The sequence below is a fragment of the Hoplias malabaricus genome, chromosome 3 (assembly GCF_029633855.1).
Source record: "Hoplias malabaricus isolate fHopMal1 chromosome 3, fHopMal1.hap1, whole genome shotgun sequence".
In the NCBI taxonomy this organism is placed as follows: Eukaryota; Metazoa; Chordata; class Actinopteri; order Characiformes; family Erythrinidae; genus Hoplias; species Hoplias malabaricus.
The window spans coordinates 2,082,735-2,110,474 of NC_089802.1; the positions used below are offsets into that span (position 1 = coordinate 2,082,735).

Genomic DNA, 27,740 nt, shown 5'->3' on the forward strand with positions numbered 1-27,740 from the left:
GGAGGAGGTCGGATGCTGGATGTACAGGGCAGTGTAAACAATAGTGCAATATAATCGTAATAGGAGGAGGTAGGATGCTGGATGTACAGGGCAGTGTAAACAATAGTGCAAGATAATCGTGATAGGAGGAGGTCGGATGCTGGATGTACAGGGCAGTGTAAACAGTAGTACAAGATAATCGTGATAGGAGGAGGTAGGATGCTGGATGTACAGGGCAGTGTAAACAATAGTGCAAGATAATCGTGATAGGAGGAGGTAGGATGCTGGATGTAGAGGGCAGTGTAAACAATAGTGCAAGATAATCGTGATAGGAGGAGGTAGGATACTGGATGTACAGGGCAGTGTAAACAGTAGTGCAAAATAATCGTAATAGGAGGAGGTAGGATACTGGATGTACAGGGCAGTGTAAACAATAGTGCAAGATAATCGTGATAGGAGGACGTCAGATGCTGGATGTACAGGGCAGTGTAAACAATAGTGCAATATAATCGTAATAGGAGGAGGTAGGATGCTGGATGTACAGGGCAGTGTAAACAATAGTGCAAGATAATCGTGATAGGAGGAGGTCGGATGCTGGATGTACAGGGCAGTGTAAACAATAGTACAAGATATTCGTGATAGGAGGAGGTAGGATGCTGGATGTACAGGGCAGTGTAAACAATAGTGCAAGATAATCGTGATAGGAGGAGGTAGGATGCTGGATGTACAGGGCAGTGTAAACAATAGTGCAAGATAATCGTGATAGGAGGAGGTAGGATGCTGGATGTACAGGGCAGTGTAAACAGTAGTGCAAAATAATCGTAATAGGAGGAGGTAGGATACTGGATGTACAGGGCAGTGTAAACAGGAGTGCAAAATAATCATATAACAACTAAATAAACTGAACACAAAGTTACACATGAGTTTCTGAGGTAATTTAAACAGAAAATAAAAATGTACAGAGGAGTTACACTTCAGACACCAACAAGATACAGTCACTTTGTACTCAAACCTTAAAAGATGCAGAGCTTCTGTATGAACACAACTGGTAGGGAGTCTGTTTGGCTGTGAGACTGTAGTTTTTTTACAGTATACTTTACTCTGTCACAAACACCTACCTCTAAGTCTAAAGATAAACAAAGAATAACCCCATCAACTCTAAATAAATGACGCATAAGAATGTGTATGGATTTTATATGAATTGTGCTCAGTGACTGTAAAAAAAAAAAAAGATGAATCATAGCACAACTGTTGCAGCAGGTGGCGCCACTGAGCACTTTAAGCTCAGAGCCAATACAAAAAAAAAAAGTACTCAGACTCCAAGATCAGTCAGCGAGGCTCAGGCAGTGAGTGCAGACACCGGCAGTGTTTTATGATGATGTTACAACGACAGGAAATAAATCAGAGAGTAAAGCCCATCTCTCCGCGCTCGGACGCCTCTGACGCTTGGTCTCTGAGCTTAAACGGATGAGTGTGATGAAGTTTTGTGAGCTCTATTCGGTCCCATCTATCAGAGCCCTGTAACTCATACACATGCTCTTGTCTTTAAACACGGATCTCTGTCTAAGCAGAGACAGATGTTTCCGTACATTCCTCCGCTTCAGAACAGTTAGCTTTGGGCTTCGAGGGTCCACCGGCCAAGCCACTATCAGTTACAGTCTTCTCCTCCTAACCAGCAACACATTGAGCTCTGTCGGGAATATTAAAGCTGGGCTGGCGTTCAAGGCCAATGCTTTGTGGGAATTAAACTCTATTTTTTTATTGATTCACTTCATACTCTCAGCCTGGTGCATGAGCAAACAAACCCCTGTATGTTTCAACCACAGCTTCTTTGAAAGTGGCTGTGTGTGTCGTGCCGATGCAGGGCGGTGGGGGCTGTTTACCCTGTCTAGATGGGCTACGGAGATCTTTTTGAAGTTGTTGTTGGAAGCAGGAGCTGAACTACACGACAAGGGCCAATTTGTGATGGCTATAATGTTCTGGTCAGTGCATCTTCAGATGTAGTGGTAAGCAGTAGTTCCAACACAAAGTGATCCAAGAAAGAACATTGTGAACACATGCTTTTAATGTTGTGGATGATCATCGTGTCTATATTTAGAGCAACACATAAACCAATCAGCCCACATCTCATTGTTTCTACATGCACTTTTCATGTCTAGAAGGGACACAGAGGGGTTTAAAAACTACAGCAGCACTGCGGTCATTTTATTTCTTTATTTACTTTAATTTAACCAGGAAAGTCATTAAGGGGCGGCACAGTGGTGCAGCAGGTGGTGTCTCTGTCACGGCTCCAGGGTCCTGGAAGTTGTGGGATCTCCCTGTGTCTGTGTGGGTTTCCTCCGGGTGACTGTCTGTGGGGAATGTAGTGTGTTCTCTCTGTTTCTGTGAGGGTTTCCTCCGGGTGACTGTCTGTGAGGAGTGTGGTTTGTTCTCCCTGTGTCTGCGTGGGTTTCCTCCGGGTGACTGTCTGTGAGGAGTGTGGTTTGTTCTCCCTGTGTCTGCGTGGGTTTCCTCCGGGTGCTCCGGTTTCCCCCATGCTCCAAAAACACACGTTGGTAGGTGTATTGGAGATTCAAAAGTGTCCTTAGGTGTGAGTGTGTGAGTGAATATGTGAGTGTATGTCGCCCTGTAAAGGACTGGCGCCCCCTCCAGGGTGTGTTCCTGCCTTGAGCCCAGTGACTGCAGACCCACCGCCGCCCTGAACTGGATAAGGATTACAGACAATGAATTCATGAATGTTTCTTATTGAATTAAAAGGATTTCATTCCTGAAAGTTGAAAACCATCAAAATGGTGTCACAGAAAAGTCTGTGTTCCATGTGTCTCAGAGTTTGTGGATGTTTAGTTCACGACGTCATTTGAACACATCAGCTGTCCTTCACACTGTGTTCAAATGTAAAATCGTTGTCTATATTTGTCACATCTGCTGCCAATAATCCTCCACACCAGCAGAGGTCACTCTCACCAGAAATTTGGAACTGGTCACATGTCTCCTATGTTTGCCATTTTGTATAAAAGCCCTTTGTGTTGCAGGCCTCATTGTGAAGTCTTGTTTGGTGGTTTCCCTGAGCATTTTGCACTGGGCTAGCTTTTGTGTATTGACTTCCTGTTTGTTCTGTTTTGTTACTGGTTTCTGGGTTGTGTTTTTTGGATTGTACGCATTGTACTTTGGACGGATCTCGTGGTTTTGACGTGGTCTGTTGTTGCTGCTGGTTTTTTTCCCTTCTCCTGTAAAGTTGCTATTTTGGAGATATTCTTATTTCCAGAGGCAACCTGAGAAGAAACAAGGGCTACTTGAGAAATAGAGGTAATAACAGAGGGTATATAAAGGGGGTAAAAAACACACCACCACCACCACGTCAGTGTCACTGCGGCGCTGAGAATGATCAACCATCACACCACACCTGCTCTGTGGGGGTCCTGAGCGCTAAAGAACAGGGTGAAAGGTGGGTAAACAAAGTATGCAGAGCTACAAATGGACCACAGTCTGTAATTATAGAAGGACAGGGTGCTCCTGTATGGACCATGTGTTTTGTGCTTGTGTTTGCTCAGCTCTATGTGAACAGACCTGGTGCATGAGGCTGAGGGTCAAATCAAGAAGGAAAAACACTGGAGAGTGAAAGCGGTTTGACGCAGTTCTTCTTTCTGCACATTTGCTTTGCTCTAACAGGTTTTTACTTCTCCCCTCGTACTCCTGCGCGCTCTAGATTTAATGTTGTTGTGACACCATATGATACCACCTTTAAAAAAATGACATCGGCTCAATACACAGAGCACAACAAGACAACAGGAGCTGAAGCAGAACTCCCAGCACGCTGACGCCATTCACAAACCCAGAGTGTGGTCCTGATGGTGCAGAAAGAGTGTGTGTGTGTGTGTGTGTACCACTCACGTTGTGGTATTTCTTACTGGGACCACGAGAGGACCACATACTGCCCTCCACCACCTAAAACATTAAATATATCAATAAAGGGTCCATATCCTCCTCGTCTCCACAGTGGAACACAGTTCTGTTTCTTAATAAAACGTCTGTGACCCGCTTTGGTCCAAACCCCACGAGCCCCACAGCAGTGTTCTCCCCCTGTGTAAACAGCCCCTGTTCAGAACGCCCGCTTTCAGCACCTGTTCCTTTAAATGATAATGAGCCGCTCGCTGTTCACCCCGACCCCGAGCGCACAGCAGTGAGGAGCGAGGAGCAGAAGCTCTGGTTTTTAGCCGTTTTCACTCTGTTCTCTTTCTTCTCCGTTTTTACTCTTATTTCGTGCTCTTATTTCTCCGCGCTCGTTGTGTCTGTTTTGCTGAGTTTAACCTCGTCTTTGTGCTCTCACATAAAGACAGGTCCAGCGCTGTGATTGGACAGACTCAGACGAGGGGGCGGGGCCATTTTAAAGTCTCTGTACATGACGTCAGAAGAAGAAGCCTGTGTCTTCAGAAAACTGACTGGATGGTCTTGTTTCACAGTGTGTTGACTCCATACATGGAACAAGTGTCAATTTATAATTAAGTATTAACATTAACCAGGACTCTAGTTGGTGTAATATGATGTTATTACTCGAGCAGGGTATGAAACCTAGTCCTCTGAACAGACACCAGCTCTAAGTACACTTCACCTACCAACACTTTTTATTGGCAGAATGTAGCATTCGAGTCCAGAAAGGCCTTTAGTCCAGACATTGTTGCTATAGTTTTCACACACACACACACACACACACCTGCACATATTCACTTCACAGTCTGCATCATATTTTTCTCCTGACCCCAGAGACTGATGGAGCAGTTAGAAATGTCTGGGAATCGAGCTGTAAAAGTCCTGGCCTTAAAAGTAGAGCAGTGGTCAAGCAGCGAACATCCCCCTCAGTAAAACTGCAGCTCTGTGATGTTCTCAACAGAAGAGTGTCCATTAAATCACCCCTCATTAAAAAGGCTTTTATTTCTAATGAAAAACTGACTGAAAATTGAGCAAAAATAAGTGAAAACTCAGCTCCACAGAAGCGTCTGGTTTAGATTTTCCTGTACATCTCACAGCTAATCCACACACTCAGCGTCAGGGACCTACAGTGTGTCCCACCCTCTTCTCTCTCCAGACCGTTCTGACCTAAAGCAAAATGCTATAGCAACAAAGTAATATGTGCAAACACAAGTCCATGACCCGACCCGACAAACGGAACGAACCGAAGGCAGTCATTTTAGGTTTATTTTATTTAAAGTTATATTTCTTATTGTATTCAGAAAATGATTACATTCTTGAGAGTTGAAAGCCATCAAAACAGTGCCACAGCAAAATATGTTAAAGACGTCGTCGTGTACCGAGTTTACAGTGTAATGTTGTGGTTCCACTAGAGCAAGAAATGAACACACTTCTGAGGAGCAGCTAACAGAAACCCAGAGCTTTAATCCTAACCCTACACCTAACTCTAAACTTTGGGATAACACCATGCTAAACCTAATCTCAACACCAGGAATCAGTAAACCCAACCCTAAACCCGACCCTAAACCTAATCTCAACACCAGGCATCAGTAAACCCGACCCTAAACCTAATCTCAACACCAGGCATCAGTAAACTCGACCCTAAACCCGACCCTAAACCCGACCCTAAACCCAACCCTAAACCTAACTCTAAACTTAGGCATAACACCATGCTAAACCTAATCTCAAAACCAGGCATCAGTAAACCCAACCCTAAACCCGACCCTAAACCCGACCCTAAACCTAATCTCAACACCAGACATCAGTAAACCCGACCCTAAACCTAATCTCAACACCAGGCATCAGTAAACCCGACCCTAAACCCGACCCTAAACCCAACCCTAAACCCGACCCTAAACCCAACCCTAAACCTAATCTCAACACCAGGCATCAGTAAACCCGACCCTAAACCCGACCCTAAACCTAATCTCAACACCAGGCATCAGTAAACCCGACCCTAAACCCAACCCTAAACCCGACCCTAAACCCGACCCTGAACCCGACCCTGAACCCGACCCTAAACCAGACCCTAATCCAGAACTCAACACTCGGCGTCCTCCTAGGGCAGATTCAACTTTACATAAGGAACTGATTTCCAGTTGGAGGCTAGAGAAGTCATTTATAGGCAACATCTATGATGGAGGAATGCTGTTCTCTGGATTGTTTATTTTTCAGAATCTCTGTGCCTTTTTAAGGTGGAAAGGTCTGTTTGAGGGGGAAAAAAACAAGGACTGTTGGAGAAAGCCTAGCATACCGCTCTGAGACACATTTAAAACCTATTTACAGACACTGTGGCTTCGTAAACACTTTAGAAAAGGTTCCAGCGCAAACCGACTGCTGAGCAGCACATGGTGAGTGTTTCTTTTTATTACAGTCATTAACATTGCCTTTAAAGCATTTTAAAAATCCAAGATTCATTTGGAAACATAAAAAGAAACGAGTTTTTTTTCTTTTTGAGGTTTCACAAATGTTTGGTTTTGCACTTTGTTTCCAAAATGTTTGCTTGGTGCTAACACACTACTACACTTCCCGAGCGTCTCGAACGGAAATGATCTAAAACTGTGTCCCGTTAACGTTTTTTTCAGTTCAAGTCCCGAACAGAAGCTGGTGCAGATGTTGTCACAAATGCAATGCAAAGCAATTAGAAACGAAAAGAAGGACTTAGCCGCCCGCTAACAGTTGATGGCCTGAAAAGAGAGAGAGAGAAAAACAGAAATAGAAGTGCTAGGAAATTGACCTCGTTCTGGAGGACACAGAGAGGAAGACTGAACTGGAGCTGGTCATTCAGCTCTGATTGTCAACACATGAGCCGACAACATCTGACCTGCAGTTTATTAGCCCTGGTTTTTCCAGAGTGGCTGAGCGCCGGGCTGTGATTACACTGGCATGCGGAGAGGGAGCTGAAAGTGAATTCTTTTCCTCAGCTGAAAAACATCAGAAAGTTCAGTCTGTTTTTGCTCAGAGTGAGATTTTTGAGGCCTATTTTAAACGGCTATTTTTCTCTCACACGGTGTTTCTAATGAAGTGGATAGTGTCACCATGGCGATGAAATGTTGATCTATTGTTACGCTTATATAGTGCCTTTCTAGACTCCCAAGGACGCTTTACAATCCACACACTGCTCAAAACACTCCATCCACACACACACTGGCGAGAAGCGGCAGCCAGGAACGACTCTCGACCAGGAACGACCGTCCACCCAGAGGACTGCATCGGGCACTAGGGTTTCACCCAGGACACAGCGCCAATCCATATCTGGGCTCACACACATTCCCTCACAGTTATTAGAGAAGCCAATTCACCTACCCTCCATGTGTGTTTGGACTGTGGGAGGAAACCAGAGACCCCCCGGAGGAAACCCACGCAGACACAGGGAGAACATGGAAACTCCACCCTGATAGGACTTGAACCCAAGATCCCAGCGCTGGGAGGCGAACGTGCTAACCGCTAAGCCACCGTGCTGCCCAATGTCATTATATAGTTACTCTAGTAACAGACGACTCTGGTTCGTAAAGGACTGTGGTGAAAGTAGAAGCGTCCGCAGTGGTCTCAGTCTCAGTTGGTGTGAAGGTGAGACCCGTGGGACTTGAGCAGGACCTCACTCTGAAATCCTGAGCCTTTTTTCTGGGGGGTGGGTGAGGACAGCGGTTTGATTCTGGTGACTAGACGTTGTATGAAGGGTCAGAGTGTGAGCTGCAGCTCCCCGAGTCCTAGAACAGTTCAGTGATGACTACAGTGAAATGGCACTCGCAAAAATCAGAAGACCATATCTAACTACGTTCTCAAAAAGAAATTATTGTGGAATTGGTGTGAACCATTTCATCAGCGAAGGAGCTGTTTCAGAATGGAAGTAGTTCTATACAGAACACATGGTTTTAACTAGAATCACTGCATTATCTGAAGAACCGTAGAAGAACCCACGTTTTTAACAGATATTTTAAGATATTCCTGTAAATGTCAGTGTTAAAGAAGGACTCAGGAAAAGGAGTCTTTTCGCCCCTTGTTTTGAGTCGTTCGTTGACCAGTGATTTCTGCTGATTCCCAAAGAATTAATAAACAATAAGAACAAGTTGAATATTAACTAACGTTTATATTTAATTACAGAGTGTTGTACTCTAGAGGGACGTAGTCTCCCCATTGAGGAGGCGATTCTGTAGTGTCTGCTATTGACCTGAGAGAGTGTGGGGGTTAATGGGCTCCAGATCCCCAAGGAAATCTGCCCATGCACTGAGCAAAGAATCGTTTCACAATAGATCCCCTTTAATAAAGAAATGTGTTTGATTCACTGTCCGTGATTGGATTATTAATGATGAATAAATGCAGTATAAACACAAATGATGCCCTGCATGTATTACAATATCAGCCAACGAACACAATGAAAATATTTGTATTATTATTATTTTTAATATAAATGATTTTTATTTAAATATATATAATAATTTAATTTTAAAATTTTTTTTTTTTTATTATTAATTTATATTTAATAATATAATAATTTTAAATTAAGCCAATCAAAAAATGAGGCTGAATAACGGAATATACTACAATTAATGAGAAAAGAAATCCCCTCCGCATGTGTCTGTGTGTGTGTCTGTGTGTGTGTGCTTGTCCATCTATGAACTCAGCCTGAGGGTGGTGTGTGTGGGTGTGTGGAGAACCAATCTCTGTTTCACACTTGGCTCACGCTGAGGTCAAGGAATCAGTCTTTCTCTCTCTCTCTCTCTCTCTCTCTCTCTCTCTCTCTCTCTCTCTTTCTCTTTCTCGTTCTCTCTTTCTCTTTCTCTCTCTCTCTGCCTCTCTCTCTCTCTCTCTTTCTCTCTCTCTCTCTCTCTCTTTCTCTCTCTCTCTCTCTCTCTCTCTCTCTCTTTCTCTCTCTCTCTTTCTCTCTCTCTTTCTCTCTCTCTCTCTGCCTCTCTCTTTCTCTTTCTCTTTCTCTCTCTTTCTCTTTCTCTTTCTCTCTCTCTCTCTCTTTCTCTTTCTCTCTCTGTCTCTCTCTCTCTCTTTCTCTCTCGCTCTCTCTCTCGCTCTCTCTCTCTTTTTCTCTCTCTCTTTCTCTCTCTCTCTCTGCCTCTCTCTCTCTCTCTCTCTCTCTCTCTCTCTCTCTCTCTCTCTCTCTCTCTGTATCTCTCTCTCTCAGATGGTGAGCTCTGGTGTGTATTCTGTCTGAGAGTGATTCCTGATGTGTGACTGTAATCACACATCTCTCTCTTGGTGGTGAAGGTGGTCCCTGAGGGGCTTGTTCAGATTGTTCAGGGCTTGTCTTCAGCTCTGAAGTTCAGTCTTAGAAACTGGTTGCATTTTCTGCTTCTCATGATCCAGCTTCACCTAGTCTCAGTGATGCAGTGAAAAATGTGTGTGTTTGCATGCCTGCACTGTGTAAGTGAGCACACACTACGAGAGAGAGAGAGAGAGAGAGAGAGAGAGAGAAAGTGTGATGGGAATTGAACTGACTCTCCAGCAGTTTGCTGACATGATGAATTCTGACATTCAGCTAAAGTGGGCGCGAGCAAGTCTGGGCACAACACACACACACACACACACACACGGGTCTCCTGTAATGTGTAAATTGCGCTGTGTCCAGGCAGGTCTGGGCACCGGTGGCTGATTATTTCGGGGAAATCACTGAAGTTGTGTTTGCTGCTCTTTAGCCCAGATGTGTCTTTTTATCCCAGATGTGTCACTTTAGTCCAGATGTGTCCCAGAAACTCTCTCTTTTTTCCTTCTCTCTGGAGAAATGACGAAATCTTTATGCAATAAAAATGAAATTTCCTGCTGGGTCAGGAGCGCTCGGGGTCTGCGCTCGGTGCTGCTCGGCTCCTGAAGCTCCTCCCGGGGATGAGGATAAAACCCTCGTACTCTTTAATTCCCTTTCACTGTGTTATTTCTTCCGGAAGATTCTGACCTCTCACTGACCAGAGTGACCGTTAAATACAAACACATTGGGATTTTATTGTTGTTGTTTGTTTGAAGATGGACTAATCTTTGCGTAGGGTTTTCCTTTTCCCCCAGATGTGGTCTATTAGTGTGTCTCAGTTCCTCCACTGTCTGCACAGGCAGCTGTCCACACAGGAGCACTTTGTAGTTCTACAGTTACAAACTGTACTTCATCTGTTGCTCTGCATGCTTTCATTGCCCCCTTCCCCCCTGTTCCTCAGCGCTCAGGACCCCCACAGAGCAGGTGTGATGTGGTGTTGGATCATTCTCAGTGCTGCAGTGACACTGACGTGGTGGTGGTGTGTTAGTGTGTGTTGTGTTGGTGTAGAGTGGATCAGACACAGCAGTGCTGCTGGAGTTTTTAAACCCCTCAGTGTCTGGACCGAGAACAGTCCACCGACCAAAAACATCCAGCCGACAGCGTCCTGTGTCACTGATGAAGGACTAGAGGACGAGCAACACACACTGCGCAGCGACGGATGAGCTACTGTCTCTGACTCTACATCTACAAGGTGGACCAACGAGGGAGGAGTGTCTCACAGAGTGGACAGAGAGTGGACACAGGGTTTAAAAACTCCAGCAGTTTTGCACTGAAGATACTTCCCCCTTGTGTGTACCTGTTCCTGTCAGTGATAGCATTAGCATTACACAAACACAACACACTATTTTCTAGATTCATGGTTACATTTCCACTCAAGCTTAGAGTAATGTTTATAGTCAATGATGGGATTAGGTTTAGTGGAATTAGATCTTCACGCAGAGTTCCCAGATATTCACCTATAAATCTTGCGAACACTGTTTTAGTAAAATATGTAAAAAATTTTAAATGAAACTTTATCTGGGTACAGCAGGTGCTGTCGCTGTCACACAGCTCCAGGGTCCTGGAGGTTGTGGTTTCAAGCCCTGCCTTGAGTCACTGTCTGTGAGGAGTGTGGTGTGTTCTCCCTGTGTCTGTGTGGGTTTCCTCCGGGTGACTGTCTGTGAGGAGTGTGGTGTGTTCTCCCTGTGTCTGCGTGGGTTTCCTTCGGGTGACTGTCTGTGAGGAGTGTGATGTGTTCTCTCTGTGTCTGCGTGGGTTTCCTGCGTGGGCCAGAACACAGAGGTCAGCGCAGGTGCTGAGATGCTTGCTCCAAAAAACAAGATGTATGGGAATGTAGTTCCAGTGCTCCACAGCCGAGCACCTGGAGGACTTTACAGTGCTTTAGCTAGGACTTGGTATTGAGGTTTAAAGGAACACTAGGTAGTACTTTTACAATAAAACTACAGCTTCAGGATCATTGTGAGGTTTCTCTGAGCTCTAATAGGGAGAACAGAGCCTCTGTCAATGCGTGTGGTGTGTTCTCCCTGTGTCTGCGTGGGTTTCCTCCGGGTAACTGTCTGTGAGGAGTGTGGTGTGTTCTCTCTGTGTCTGCGTGGGTTTCCTCCGGGTGACTGTCTGTGAGGAGTGTGATGTGTTCTCTCTGTGTCTGCGTGGGTTTCCTCCGGGTGACTGTCTGTGAGGAGTGTGGTGTGTTCTCCCTGTGTCTGCGTGGGTTTCCTCCGGGTGACTGTCTGTGAGGAGTGTGATGTGTTCTCTCTGTGTCTGCGTGGGTTTCCTCTGGGTGACTGTCTGTGAGGAGTGTGGTGTGTTCTCTCTGTGTCTGCGTGGGTTTCCTGCGTGGGCCAGAACACAGAGGTCAGCGCAGGTGCTGAGATGCTTGCTCCAAAAAACAAGATGTATGGGAATGTAGTTCCAGTGCTCCACAGCCGAGCACCTGGAGGACTTTACAGTGCTTTAGCTAGGACTTGGTATTGAGGTTTAAAGGAACACTAGGTAGTACTTTTACAATAAAACTACAGCTTCAGAATCATTGTGAGGTTTCTCTGAGCTCTAATAGGGAGAACAGAGCCTCTGTCAATGCGTGTGGTGTGTTCTCCCTGTGTCTGCGTGGCTTTCCTCCGGGTGACTGTCTGTGAGGAGTGTGCTGTGTTCTCCCTGTGTCTGCGTGGGTTTCCTTCGGGTGACTGTCTGTGAGGAGTGTGATGTGCTCTCTCTGTGTCTGTGTGGGTTTCCTCCGTGTGACTGTCTGTGAGGAGTGTGCTGTGTTCTCCCTGTGTCTGCATGGGTTTCCTCCAGGTGGTCCGTTTTCCTCCCACGGTCCAAACCGTGTTAAGTGTCCATAGGTGTGAATGTGTGAGTGTGATCCCACCATGACCCTGAAGTGCATAAACGGTCTCAGAAAATGAATGAATTATTTGTATTCTATTCTAAGTTCTGTGAGTGTCCTGTTTGAGAAAGTGTGGGAGACAAAACTGACCCATGTACCATTTATTTCAGATATGACTCTGGACTCTACAACTTTGGGTGAAGCCTTTCCGACTATACCGCAGCTCTGGTTATAACAGCGTGGAGTTGTTTTAGAACGGAGGCTGACTGCCCCAGAGCCCAGACCTCAGCATCACAGTGTGGTTGGAATTACCTTGGAAAATGTGAAGCTGAAAACGCAACCAACATTTTGGAGTGAACTTAGAACAAGAAAATTTGAATTTGGCTGCCTGTTAAATTCCGTATCGATTACAAAATTCTGTTACTAACATATAAAGCTCTACATGGGCTCACTCCTGAATACCTTCAAGATACTATTTCCTATTATGAGCCTCCACGTTTACTCAGATCACAGAATACTGGACTTTTAATATTTCCCATAATTCAGAAGGCCTCAGCTGGGGGAAGAGCCTTTTCTTATATCAAATCAAATCAAATTTATTTATATAGCGCTTTTCACAACTGATGTTGTCACAAAGCAGCTTCACAGAATTCCAGTAAGACAAAGATTTGACATGAAATGTAAAAACAAATGTAAAACCCTCAAGTGAGCGAGGCCAGGGGCGACAGTGGCAAAGAAAAGCTCCCCCAGCTGAGGAAGAAACCTTGGGAGGAACCAAGGCTCACAAGGGGTGACCCATCCTCCTCTGGTCAATCTACTGGTGATGATAGTAAGTAGTCCATGAGAACTTCAGTGTAGGGACAGCTTCAAGGCACTTGGTGGTTGCTGGAGCGTGGGCAGCTGGTCTGAAGCGTGGAGGAGGATCTCGACAGTCATCCATCAGTGTCCAGACAGACAGGTGGGCAGTTGTTTACTCGGAAAGATATAAAGGGATGGAATTAGTTTTGAACTGTTTTGTGTTTGTAAAGTAGAAAATTATATAAAAGTAGAAATTATAAAGAAATAAAAAATTATAAAGAAATTATAAAGAAATTATAAAGCCCCCCAACTCTGGAATGATCTTCCAGAAAATGTTCAGGACTCAGACACAGTCGCAATCTTCAAATCTAGGCTAAAAACTCATTAGTTTAGTTTATCTATTGGTAGCTAATGCTCCCCCATAGATAAAGGCGGCAGATCCGGGGGGTCCATGGACACGGGGAATTATAGTAAACTGAGACACTGGTGTCGTCCGCCGCTTCTCGCGATCACTCAGGTTTGTTGACGGTGGAGCGGAGGGATGCCAGTGTTTCAGGAAGCTCCCGCGTCTGTGTGTCCTTCTGGTTCCTCTCCTTTTTAGTTAAAGCTGTCACAGTCAGATCTGCCGGAGTCATTAGCCACACTCTGGAAATGTTCACATTCTCTGCTTTACATTCAGCCACACAGATCACAACTAACTCCATCCCTCTACCACTTTCTGAGTAAACGACCCCCACCTGTTCATCTGGACACTGATGGATGACTGTTGAGCTCCTGCTCACGCTCCAGCCACCACCAAGTGCCTTGGAGCTGCCCCTACACTGAACTATTATCACCAGGAGACTGACCAGAGGAGGGTAGGTCTCCCGTGTGAGCCTTGGTTCCTCCCAAGGTTCCTTCCTCAGCTCTGAGGGAGTTTCTCTGTGCCACTGTCGCCCCTGGCTTCACTCCCTTGGGGGTTTTTACATCTTTTACATTCATTACATTTTTACACTTCATCTCAAATCTTTGTCTTTGCTGGGATTCAGGGAAGCTGCTTTGTGACATCATCAGTTGTAAAAAGCGCTATACAAATACATTTGATGGAATGATTGAACTTAGGAGGTGTGTAAATTGAGTGGACCTCAAAGACCGGACCCGGTAACAGCTGTTCTCTGCGAGTGTAAGAGGGTGGTGGTGACGTTGAGGAATGAAATGCCGCAGACTCTGCGATGGACAGAATTGTGAGATGAAATTTTCAGTGAAGGCCCAGTAATGAGGAATGGTGGCATGTCTCTGCTTGTGTTTCCCTGGTTATTAAAGGGTTAAAGGAATTTAAAATGTCATGTGTATGTTCTGTAGATGCTCTGATGATCTGGACGACCTGCGGGAAACTGCTCCCTGGACTCGCCTGAGACACTCTGAGACAACTTTAGCAGCAGGATGCAAAGCCAGATGGAAATCAGGTCCCTAGCTAGAAGCACTCTGAACAACTTGAATCTCTCTTTCTCTCTCTCTCTTTCTCTCTCTCTCTCTCTCTCTCTCTCTCTCTCTCACACACACACACACACTCACACAGCCACACACACATATATATATATGATGAAGTTTCCCCCAGTAAAACTGATAATTTCTCATAATCAATTAATGTCCTGAAATTATTTATTTGGTTTTCTAATTGGTTAAAGTATTAATCTCTCTCTCTCTCTCTCTCTCTCTCTCTCTGTCTCTGTCTCTTTCTCTCTCTGTCTTGCTCTCTCTCTCTTGCTCGCTCTCTCTCTCTCTCTGTGTGTGTGAGAGAGAAAGAGGGCCGTGTGAGTGCAAGAAAAACTTAAAATAGATACAGTCAAAGACAAAAGGCACATGAGAGGGCGAAGGCACAAGATAAAAAGAATGACAGAGAGTGAGTGAGAGAAAGAGAGAAATGAGAGATGTAAAGATAAGGGAGGAGAGTAAATAATAAAGAGGACAAGAAAAAAAAATGTTTTATAGAATATTTAGAGAGAGACAAAGTGTGAAAGTGTAAGCGAAGAAATGATTAAAAGATGAGACTTAAATGAGAGTGAATGAGTGAGTAAAGAAGGATGAGAGAGAAAGAAGAGAACGAGAAAGGCAGAGAGGACCTAAATGATACAGTGAGAGAAATGGGAGAGAAAGAGTGAGAAGAAGAAGGAACAGTGATGAAAGGTAAGTGTGTGTGATTATAACATCCTGCTTATTTCATAGTTATCACTGTGTAACTGATGTGTAAGACTTGTAATAAGACACTGATCTGAGGACTCATGCTGTACATTAAGAGTTAAAGCATTTCGAGTTCTCTGAAGCCTTTGTCTTGCCCCGGGACTTTAGTCAAAGGGAGAGAGAGAGGGAGAGAGGGAGGAGAGGAGTGGGAAGAAGAGACGAGTGAAGAGAAGTGCTGCGGATGAAACTTTCCTCCACAGTTTTCTCTTGAGTTTTCTCCTGAGATTTCTCCACAGATTCTCTGGACCCTGAGCTCCTGGCTGACCATGGTCTCAGTGACCCTCGGACAGCGGCTGGCTCTCCTGGTTCTGGTGCTGCTCGGCATTGTGGGATATCTGTCCCAGGGCAGTTTGAGCCGCCCCGCTGAAGATGAGGATTATTACATGCAGGAGCTGCTGAGTCGGGAGCATTTCTACCGCCTCCCAGTCCCTGAGGAGGGCCCAGCCGAGGGGGACGAGGTCCGGAGAGACGTCCTCCAGCCTCCAGCCGCCCGGAACAAACCCAGATCTAAAGCGACCCCGGGAAAACAAGCTGGAGCCGAGGCGAAGTCAGGTGAGACTGGTATGTTTTATACCGGTGGTGCCTCTACTGTTCTGGGAATGCTATACAATTGATGTTAGAACATTTGCTGTGAGGATTTGATGGTATTCAGCCACATAAACATTAGCGTGGTCAGGTGCTGATGATGGATGATTGGTTCTGAATCACAAACGCCACTCTAAATCGTCTCAGAGGTCTTGGATATAGCTCAAAGACTTCAGAGAATCCACTCCGCTGCTCCACAGCACAGTGTTGGGGGGTTTTTATACCCCTCTGGTCAGCACTTAGCATTGAGCATGATGACTTTAATGTTGTAGCTCCATTGCATTTCCCGCTCTATTAGCTTTATATGCACAACGGAACATTGTGTCCACACTAGGGATGGGCGATATGGCCCTAAAATAACATCACGATATATCAGCGTGTTTTGGCGATAACGATATTCTTGGCGATACGAATAAAACACTGAAAAATACTTTAAGAAGTTTCTAGAACACAATAATGCAATAACATAAATGTTATATTAATATTAAGCATATTAAATATATTTAATATATATTCATAGCATTCAATTTGTTTTGTTTATTATAAAGTTTATTTTACTACAAATGTAACAGTTTCAAATATTCAAATATAAAAAAGTGACAAAAGAAATCGATGAACATTTGCTTATTTTGTAAACAACAGCAATTTACCAAGATTCTGATTTTGTGTAAAATAAATAACGTCACATAAAAATCTACAACGCAACCAAAGTGCAGAAAATATAGTGTGTGTATAAACAGCAAAAGGAAACAATTATAAAAACAGTAACCTTCAAGCTTCACAGTAAACAACAAAAGAAACAGAGTCATTACACAAACAAGTCACAATGTCACAATTATCACAGTGTGGATTGTTTTTGTTTATTTTAAAAAAGTATGATGTTATTTTCGCAAACGACGGCACAGCCCTAGTCCACACCCTAAAGAAGATTCAGTCATTCGCTCATTTTAAGGTGTGTCCTGATCAACTGCAGAAGCTTAAAGCACCTGAGAAAATGAGCTTTAAAAAGCTGTTTATCCGAGCAGTAAGAGAGAAAAAAAAACAATATTAGAATAAAACCCAATCCTATTGTTCCAGTGAGGGTGATACTGTTGTGTGTTGTTTAACCCTTTCCACACCTCTCCTGGTGACAGTCCAGAGGTTATCATCCTAACCCTAAGTAATACTTAAAAAAATACCCTACGATCAACATCTGGAAACACCTTTTGTTCTTCACTCGCTCACAGCACAGAAACAACGTTTTAGAAAATGAATCCTATTACTGTTTATGTTTTGGTTTGTTATATTTGACCTTATTTAAGCACCACGTTCACAGAGAAGAGAAATGATTTAAAATGATAATGATGATGATGATGATGATGATGATGATAATCTAAGACGGTTGCACAGTGCTGTAACTGTCTGCTTGCTGTAATCTGATAAGCAGTAATCAGCGGTAGGGTCAGGGAACCTCTGGCACTAACTGTGCTCCAATGTTCTGCCGTCTGTGAGCTGCGGTCAGTTGTGGAGGATCATTTGTGCTGTAAAATGTTACTGTCCTTCTGCAAGTCCACAATAAAGAGTCTTAAAGTGGTTTTATAGCTTTACAGCTGAGTGATGTCTGAACGCATCTCTGTTAAACGTTAACAGAGCCCTGTAAATTTCTGCGGAGCCGCTGGGGACGGCTCTCATTTCTTGTACAGTCAGTGAAGGGTGTTTTGCGGTGCTGAGAGGTCAGCTACTGACTGGACTGAATGAATACTGATCAGAGCAGTGGCTTAGCACTGATTCATTGTACTTGGTTTTGATGATTACTGAATGCTTGGTAATAAGAGCAGGTGATGAAGATGTATCACTGGTGTCGTAAATGAACCAGAGGAGGGTAGTATTCCATGTCAACCGTCACACATCAAGTACACACACATACTCTATAAAGACAACCCTCCCTAGCAGGAAAAGCCCATAAATACCCCCTTAAACAACCCCAAAATAACAAATATGGGGGGGATGTGGTGCCCTGTCCAATCTCAATATAACGGTCATTATAATGTGTAAAGAATTCAGCCTGAAAATAAGCCTTACCCTAACCGCAGCCCTAAACCTAACGCTAAACTCCAAAAGGTTTAGCTGTGTTGCTAACAACTAACTCTTAACCTACACTTAACCCTAGGCATAACTCTGTAAGCTCCTACAGGTTAGAATCAGCAGTGTTTTTTTTCGTTGCCTGTGTAACAATATCACAAACAGTTTGCAGCAAGAAACCTCCTTCAGGAAAAAATGTTTGTAGCCACCTGTGGACGACAACTTGCATATTGACTGTAAAATTATGATGAATAATAATAGAATTAGTATCACTTTATCGGCCACTGTGCTGCACACAGTGTCAAGAACGCGGAGTCGGACTGACAGAGGCGGACGCACACGCTAAAACACAAAGACTTTTATTTACAACTAGGATGTCAAACAAAGACTGACTAGGGAAATGATGACAGAGAGACAGCAAAGACAGAGGCTAGAAAACAAAAAGACATAGGTAAAGAAACCATACAATACTAGGAATAGGAACGATGAAACGACAGAGACAGACAGACCGGACTAAGCAGCTTGAAGCAACACAACAAGACTGGGAATTGGAACGAATGACCCATATGAGGAAGTGAGACAAGGGGACTTAAATACATAACACAGACAAGACACACCTGAAACAGCTAACGAGGAGGATGGACAACGAGGCGGAACAAAGGCGGGACATGGGCGGAGACAAGGACAATAACAAACAGAGCCATGTGTTGAGAGAGCACATGGCCAGGAAAACAGACACGACAGGACGAGGGCATGACACACAGAGGAATTTGTTCTCTGCATTTAGCCCAATCCGTGCAGTGAAACACACTTTTACACAAACACTAATGAACACTAGGGGGCAGTGAGCACACACGCCCGGATCACAGTGGACAGATGTTAGAATAATCTAAAGGGGTTAGTGGGCCGGGCTTGGTACCGGAAGCTTGTCGGTTCGGTTCCTAGGACCGGCGGGAATATCCTTGGCTGAGGCACCTATCAGCAAGGCAAGAGTGTTACTAATTCAAACCAATTCAACTACTAATATATCTAGTTTTTGGAGGTCCTGTGGCTTTTCCGGCTGTGCCCTGAGATCTGTGATTGTCTTTTCTGTGGTTTGTTTGCTTTCCCTCCATTTTTCCTTCATTTTCCACCCCTCTGTCTCTGGCTCCACTCTTCTCACAGTGTGAACCCAAGGATATGTAAAACAGAAATGAGGCCGCATAAATCAAATCGACTGGTCCTGGTGGTGATTTAAGGCCAGCATTTGCCTGTCACAACCCAGTAAATACAGTTACGCCGGCCGAGCGAGAGCCGGGCCTGGATCAACACATTTACACCCTTGATTTATTCACACAAAGGGTCTCTATTCACCGAGCACATTAGAGAGGGAGCCCAGGTCTAAGATCAGAGTCCAGCGCGTTTGTACTGCTCGTCTTTTGGCAGACTGGGCCCAGATCAGCAAATCAGAGCCTGTAATAAACTGTATTAAAATAAATCCTACTCAAAACTGCTGTGAGAATCAAGTTCTTCATTCTCCACTTCTATGAGGAGGGAGTGGAGTCAAAGGCAAATCAGAGATGAAAACTACAGCTTTCAGACTTGATACAAAGAGAGAACTGGACTCTAAATCTAGCTCTATTCTTGCTTCAGATCTGAAAACACCAACAGCAGTCTGTCTGTGTCCATCCTTCTCTCCACTGTGTGAAGAAGAGCTCATACATAGTGTGTTATGTGATGGTTCTGAATGTTAGTGATCAGTATGGACATTTAATTAAGGAATATATTGTTTATATTACGTCTAAGTGATTGGAAATGTTCTGAGTATCTGCTGTACTCCTGTTACTCATATGTGTCCAAATAGTAGGGAGCTCTTATGGGGAAATATTTTCTGATCCGTATCTACAGGGATTGTGTTAGAGCTGGACAATAATTAAATATCAATATATATCACAATATAAACATTTTCAATAACATTGACATGATTTTTAAACATGTTTTCAATATTTCAATACACATTATTTACAGAGCAGCAGGTAGTGTCTCTGTGACAGCTCCAGGGGCCTGGAGGTTGTGGGTTCGAGTCCCACTCCGGGTGACTGTCTGTGAGGAGTGTGGTGTGTTCTCTCTGTGTCTGCGTGGGTTTCCTCCGGGTGACTGTCTGTGAGGAGTGTGGTGTGTTCTCCCTGTGTCTGCGTGTGTTTCCTTCGGGTCACTGAGTCTGAGGAGTGTGGTGTGTTCTCTCTGTGTCTGCGTGGGTTTCCTCCGGGTGACTGTCTGTGAGGAGTGTGGTGTGTTCTCCCTGTGTCTGTGTGTGTTTCCTTCGGGTGCTCCGGTTTCCTCCCACGCTCCAAAAACACACGTTGGTAAGTGGAGTGGCGACTCAAACGTGTCCGTAGGTGTGAGTGTGTGAGTGAATGTGTGAGTGTGTGTCGCCTTGTGAAGGACTGGCGCCCCCTCCAGGGTGCATTCTGGGTAGACCCTGCACCCATCGCCACCCTGAACTGGAAAAGCTCTTACAGACAATGAATGAACAAATTAATTTCTCACTGACTGATGGTCATTAGGACGTTGCCAGCAGGACATTGCACTCAATTTTAAGGTTAGTTTAAAGTTAGTAATATTGTCAAAACCAAGAAGTTTTATTTGAGGGCAATGCTTTCTGTTCTTGGTCATTTTTCTGTGGCATTTTTTTTATATCAATATTGAAATTATAAGAAATATATTGTGATATAAACGTTACCGTATCGTCCAGCTCTAAGATTGCGTAACATCCGTTGATCAGGGCTATTTATATTCTCACTTGGAATGTGTCAGATTTCCATATCTCTCATAATCATGATTGCTCAAGTGTCCACGGGGTCCGGTTCATTAGCATATGTGTCTGAGATATAGTGCTTTATCAGAGGGTTATTTGGTCTTTATTCACCTGATTTGCATAGGTTTCCCCCGACCATCTCCCTGTGCTACATTAGTTATCTGCATAGTCTGAGGTGCTCTCAAACTCGTTCTCCTCTTCCACAATGTGGAAATCGTTCTGTTCCTGTTTGTGCACCTCATTTTGACCTGCATCAAAAGATATAAAGACAGTGTAAGTCTGGCTCCACTTCCCCAGATGTGTTCTTACTTTCTCAATGTTTTGTAGCTCAGAGGACAAACAGGATCAGATGTTGTTAGATATCAAAGCAACACTAGGTGATATTTTTACCTTAATATTACAGCTTTAATATTATTGTGGTGCTCCACTGAACTGTAAAAGTGAGAACAGAGCCTCTGTCGCCACTACTCTAGGCTCAGCGCGGAAGAAACAGCATTGTTTTGGACGAGGGTAGGATTGGATTCTCACTGCTGTAAATCCAGGGCTTTTCATACACATAAATCCCACCATGAGTCTCTCACTTTGTTTTGTCACTGTGTGTGCTCTGCAGGTTGCCTGTTCTTTCAGAGTGTAGATGAAATAGTGATGACAGCAGAAAGCAGTGCTACAGTTACTTCACACAGGGCTCAGGGACAGAAATGAAGGGTATCAGTTGGTAGTTTGCTACTGTAAAAGCCTCTACTCTAGGAAGGAAATCTAGGAAGGCTTTACACTAGACATAAACACAATTTCTGTGAAGACTGGGTTGCATTCAGTCATATAAACAATTTTCATTTAAATTTATTTTATTTATTATTTATTTATTTTAGTTCAGGGTGGCGGTGGGTCCGGAGCTTACCCGGAATCCCTGGAAGCAAGGTGGGAACACACCCTGCAGGGGGCGCCAGTCAATCATAGGGCGAAACACACTCACACATTCACTCTCACGGACACTTTTGAGTCACCAATCCACCTACCAACGTGTGTTTTTGGAGCGTGGGAGGAAACCGGAGCACCAGGAGGAAACCCACGCAGACACAAGGAGAACACACCACACTCCTCACAGACAGTCACCCGGAGGAAACCCACACAGACACAGGGAGAACACACCACATTCCTCACAGACAGTCACCCGGAGGAAACCCACACAGACACAGGGAGAACACACCACACTCCTCACAGACAGTCACCTGGAGGAAACCCACCGTGACACAGGGAGAACACACCACACTCCTCATAGACAGTCACCCGGAGGAAACCCACCCTGACACAGAGAGAACACACCACACTCCTCACAGACAGTCACCCGGAGGAAACCCACCCTGACACAGAGAGAACACACCACACTCCTCACAGACAGTCACCCAGAAGAAACCCACATTGACACAGAGAGAACACACCACACTCCTCACAGACAGTCACCCGGAGGAAACCCACGAGGACACAGAGAGAACACACCACACTCCTCATAGACAGTCACCCGGAGGAAACCCACGAGGACACAAAGAGAACACACCACACTCCTCACAGACAGTCACCCGGAGGAAACCCACACTGACACAGAGAGAACACACCACACTCCTCACAGACAGTCACCCGGAGGAAACCCACGCAGACACAGGGAGAACACACCACACTCCTCACAGACAGTCACAGCCAGGGCTCTAGGTAGTGCACACCATTGTTTCGTTTACAAAGGTGGAAACCTGTTTAGGAATTTTACACTGCCTCCTGGAGGCAGCCCTTGTCCTGCACTGATTCTCTGAACAAAGCTGTATAAAGTTCTTCAAACACGAGGGTGCTATATTATAAGGATTCTTATAGAGCAAACGGATATTAGAGTACATAGATAGTACCTATGCTGATTGTCAACATTCGGTACATTATGGTTAGGGAGTATTTGTCCATGATGTTACTGTGATAGTAATGTGTCTTATTGCCTGTTTATCAAGTGATTAAATTGGCTTCAGAAATGAGGAAAAATAATCAATGAGTTTGAAAATGTCCTAGGCTTCTATTGTTAGTGACTTCAAAAATGCAGAACATTTGCGAAATTTCATTATGTTGTAGCCCTCTGTAATGTGTATATTTTTCTTAATATATTTGTGATAAAACAGTGCAGGAATATGGTCAGAAAACCTCCTCGTTGTGTACAGTGTGCCCTTTCTCTTCCATCCGATCACGAGACTGTATTCCCCTCACTCCCAGAATTATGAGACCATACAGCGGTTGACATGCTAGAGACACACATCCTCTGCTCCACTCTTATTGTTCCTATTTTTGCTTGGTTCTCTCCTTTCTCTGATCTCGTGTCTGTTTTGCTGTGTTTAACCTCATCTTTGTGTTGTCACATAAACACAAGTCCAGCGCTGTGATTGGACAGACTCAGGCAGCGCACAGAAAACTGTCTGGGTGGTCTTGCTTCAGTGTGTGGGTTGGTAGGCTCCAGATTCACATGTAATCAAGCACAAGAAGTGTTTTCACAATAGTTGCCTTCTAATAGAATATAAGAAGTACACTTCTTCTTCTTACAAACTGCTTTCTTGTGTAACATTATTATTTATCTCTCTGTTTTGTCATAATTTATTTTTAAATTGAGATTTGGAGATTTGGAGTTTCTCAACAGACAACTGAGCTCTAGACCATTCTCACAAACATACACACACCGTCTCAGCTCCGATGGCTAATGGCTTTCTTTTCTTCTTGCTTTCAGTGAAATCTCCCAACAAAAAGAGTGAGAAGACTCCCAACAGCATCAGCAAGACAGAAGGCCAGTTCCAGTCGGAGAGAGTGGGTACGTTTTCTTTTTAAACTGAAGTGTAGTTCAGGCGTCAGCAGGATGGTGGGGTTTTTAATTTAATCAAAGGCTCTTCCATGCTGTCAGTGGGAGGGAAGCTTCCCTGAGTGTGAACATTAAAGTCTGCCACATAGAGACAAATAGCTTCATGCTGAAACTGCATGTGAAACTCAATCACTCAGGTCAGAGCCTATACCTCAGGGTTTGTTTGGAAATGAACCTATTTTCCTGCTAAAACAGAACCATATGTGATGTTTTTTTTTTTGTTCCTCTGAGATGCTGCTGACTTTATTCTGGATGGTGATGGTCCAGGTTTTTTTTTCTCATGGAATAAACAATAAAATCAAATCAGAAGCAAAGATGCAACAACTCCAAGTGCCAGTAGCTTCAAAACCTTGAGAGGATGACTGAAGGCTCTGATGAGCTTTCCCAACTTCTGTCAATACTCACCACAGAAATAAAGCAGTTCCCCAGTTGTCAGTTCAGCTCGGGTCGCTTCAGATTTATTTGCTTCTGCACAAGATTTATTTGCTTCTGCACAGGGACGTGAGAGAGAGGACAGTTCACTAGAACGTGAGAGTAAGGACAGCATGGTCGGTTCAATAGAGAGAGCGAGAGGGACGCAAGAGAGAGGACTGTTCACTAGAGAGAGCAAGAGGGACGTGAAAGTGAGGACATTGTGGTCAGTTCACTAGAGAGAGAGAGAGGGATGTGAGAGCGAGGACATTGTGGTCAGTTCACTAGAGAGAGAGAGAGGGATGTGAGAGTGAGCACAGTTCACTAGACAGAGAGAGAGAGATGTGAGAGTGAGCACAGTTCACTAGAGAGAGAGAGAGAGATGTGAGAGTGAGCACAGTTCACTAGAGAGAGAGAGGGATTTGAGAGCGAGGACAGCGTGGTCAGTTCACTAGAGAGAGAGAGGGATGTGAGAGTGAGGGCAGTGTGGTCAGTTCACTAGACAGAGAGAGGGATGTGAGGGTGAGCACAGTTCACTAGTGAGAGAGGGATGTGAGGGCAAGTACAGTGTGATCAGTTCACTACAGAGAGAGAGAGAGAGAGAGAGGGATGTGAGAGTGAGGATAGTGTGGTCAGTTCACTAGAGAGAGAGAGGGATGTGAGAGTGAGAACAGTGTGGTCAGTTCACTAGAGAGAGAGAGAGGGATGTGAGAGTGAGCACAGTTCACTAGAGAGAGAGAGAAGGATGGGAGAGTGAGGACAGTTCACTAGAGAGAGAGAGAGAGGGATGTGTGAGAGAGGACAGGTCCCTAGAGAGAGAGAGTGATGTGAGAGCAAGGACAGTGTGGTCAATTCACTAGAGAGAGAGAGAGAGGGATGTGAGAGTGAGCACAGTTCACTAGAGAGAGAGAGAGGGATGTGAGAGCGAGGACAGTGTGGTCAGTTCACTAGAGAGAGAGAAACATTTGAGAGTGAGCACGGTTCACTAAAGAGAGAGAGAGGGACGTGAGAGTGTGGAAAGTTTGGCCAGTTCACTAGGGAGAGAGAGGGATGTGAGAGTGAGGACAGTTCACTAGAGAGAGAGAGAGGGGAATGTGAGAGTGAGGACAGTTCACTAGAGAGAGAGAGAGAGAGAGGGATGTGAGGGTTAGGACTGCTTCTCCTCTGGGTAGATATTTAGTTGCAGTCTTTTAACCTTGTTCTTCTCCAGTTGGTAAATTTTAATGGTGCTCTTTCCTTATTGGCTGCTTTTTAACTGCACGGTCCCATAACACCCATGTGGTGTGTTACAGCAGTGTGATTTTCTTATTGGCCCAGTTTTAGCGCTCCTCAGGTCACTCTCTGTCAGGAGTGTAGTGTGTTCTCCCTGTGTCTGTGTGGGTCTCCTCTGGGTTCAAAAACACGTTAGCTGTGTATTACTGTCAACAGGAGTTTGTGTGTGTGAGTGACTGCATGAGTGTGTGAAACACCCCACACGTGTGAGTGTCTGAGTGAATAGAGATCCTGATCAAACACTCACCCTTTCATTCTCTATCTATCTCTCTATCTCTCTATCTCTCTATCTCTCTATCTCTCTCTCTCTCTCTCTCTCTCTCTCTCACACACACACAGCTGTGGACACTTTCCCGAAGCCACTTCTCTGTAAAAATGTGTTATTGGACTGTGGGAGAAAACTGGCCCTGGTTTGTTCAGCAATAAAGAGCTGACCATCGTCCCCATTTCCATTTCAGAGTTCCTCTGCTCTCGTTTACTCAGCTGGGCCCAGCTCTGCTATTTCCCCCTTAAGACTAAGGACACAGTACTTCATGCTCTTGATACTCGCCGTGTTTTAATGGCAGAGGAAGTGATTCATGGTCATTGACTCCTCTGGCCGTGAGGCTTTAATGCCCTGATTAGCAGCAGACTCCGCAGAGTATTTCTCTCGATGTTGGTGTTGAATAGTGTCATTGTTTTGGGGCCGAGCGCTAGAAGCTGAAAAGCCAAGTTCACTTCCACATGTTGAACTCTACTGTGGTCCAAATGTGCTCCTGCTTCCAGATTCCATTGTTCCCAGATGTTTGGAGAGGAAGGGGAGCTCAGCACAGCCTTCCTCCAGCTGATTTGTTGCTTTAAGAAGGTTTCATTAAGAGACAGTGATACCGGGCAGTTACAGGCCCAAGAGATGTGTTAGCAGCAGTTCAAAAATGTGATTGTCTTCACGTGCTGGGGAGGAACTGGTCTAAATTGGGGCTGAAATTGGACAGAAAGTTCTACAATAAATGGCTTCAAGTGGCAATCTTGGGTCCCAGTGCTAATCAGCACAGCAATGCTTCATGGATATGGTCCAGAGATGGATATGCCATTTTTAAGTTTTCTCATGATTGCTCAGTGTTAATCCGGGCTGATGTCATCCGTATAGTTTCTTAAACTCTAGATTAAAGATGTACAGATGTACGGATGCTGAGAAACTGCTACTTGACGAACTGAGTAACTCCAAGATCCAAGAGGATCATTCATTGTGTGTAACCCTTATCCAGTTCAGGGTCGCGGTGTGTCCGGAACCTCCCTGGAATCATTGGGCATAAGGCAAGGCGGGAACACACCCAGGAGGGGGCGCTAGTCCTTCACAGTGCGACACACACTCACACATTCACTCACACACTCACAGTCACACAGACAGTCACCCGGAGCGAGACTGGAACCCACAACCTCCAGAACCCTGCTCCACAGTGCCGCCCTCAAGGGGAATTTTATGATTTATTTTGCAGCCAATGTGTTTTGAAATGTGGGGTTGTTTTTGATAATTATCCAGGGTCTATCAATATTTTGATAACAGTTATGTAGGAACTGTGGTAAAATTCTAGGACTAGTTTGCAAAAGGTGACTTTGTAGTAAATAGTAAATTAGTAAATAAATGCAAACAATAATAATAAAGGAAATATGTCTGATTTTTAATGTAGTATGTGCCAAAAATCAAAAGAAAAAGCTTTTCTGTACGGGAGCAGAGTGAACTGAACACTCTGAGCTTCTGATGTGTCGCATCCGGTGTGAATTCAGTCATTTTCATATTTCAAATGATGGTTTTATCCTTAGAAACTAGAGACCTCTTCATACACTCTTCAAAAGGTGCTACAAAGAGTTCTTTGAGCGATGCCATAAAGGGACCACTTTTGGTTCCTTAAAGAACAATGTTTGCTTAAGAGATATGTGAGTGTAGCCTTTTAAAGGTTTAAAAATCCATCTAAAGATTCTTCACTCATTTATGAAACCAAAAGAGGTTCTTCTATGGCATTGCTCTTAGCATCTATTCACTGGTTTCAAACCTAATTTTGAACCGTTGGTGTATTTCCACCAACAAAATGAGGTTCCTGAATCTGACAAGTTCCTTCACAGTGGGAACCAAGAATAGCTGTTTTTTAAGCATGAACCATGACGACCTCTGTGGGCATGTAGTTACAAGAGCAAGGACCAATGGCAGAAGAGCACACAGTGTAGCTTTCTACGTCGTCTCATCGCCAAAAGTTGACCCATGTTTGCATTTTGGAGAAAAACAAACGTCTGTAACAACAGCACAAACACTCACAGGTCGTCTACATGCTCTGCTATCTTCTCACTTCTGTTTACTGCCGCCGTGCAGCGCCCTCTGTTGATGACGTATTCTGTGACGTATCTTCGGTGGCAGGTTCTTATGAACCCAAATGGAACCAGTTCAAGAACCTGCTCAAGAACCTTTTGGTGGAAAAAGGCTATCAGAGGAACCTTTTGCAGCACCTATTTTTTCAAGTGTGTAATGTTGTGGGGGGCTGGAAGGGGGTGGTGTTACACAGCTCTGGGGTCGTGGACAGGATCCTCACCTCAGGTCATTGTCTGTGAGGTGCTTGGTGTGTTGTCTCTGTGTCTGTGTGGGTTTCCTCTGGGTTTCTCTGGTGTGAAATTGTCCACAGATGTGAGGGTGTGGTGCCTTAGTGCCTTTTTAAGTGGA

At 44.5% G+C, this 27,740-nt stretch overlaps 1 protein-coding gene across 1 annotated transcript in view; it reads left to right on the top strand.

Annotated features, from left to right (window-relative positions):
* Positions 1-15,310: 15,310 nt before the first annotated feature.
* cpxm2 (carboxypeptidase X (M14 family), member 2) overlaps positions 15,311-27,740 on the top strand; it is a 54,335-nt gene continuing 41,905 nt past the window's right edge. The window contains exons 1-2 of the mRNA XM_066663723.1: positions 15,311-15,596; positions 23,240-23,320. Coding sequence (XP_066519820.1) covers positions 15,311-15,596; positions 23,240-23,320 — 367 coding nt within the window. The remainder of the gene's footprint in view (positions 15,597-23,239; positions 23,321-27,740) is intronic.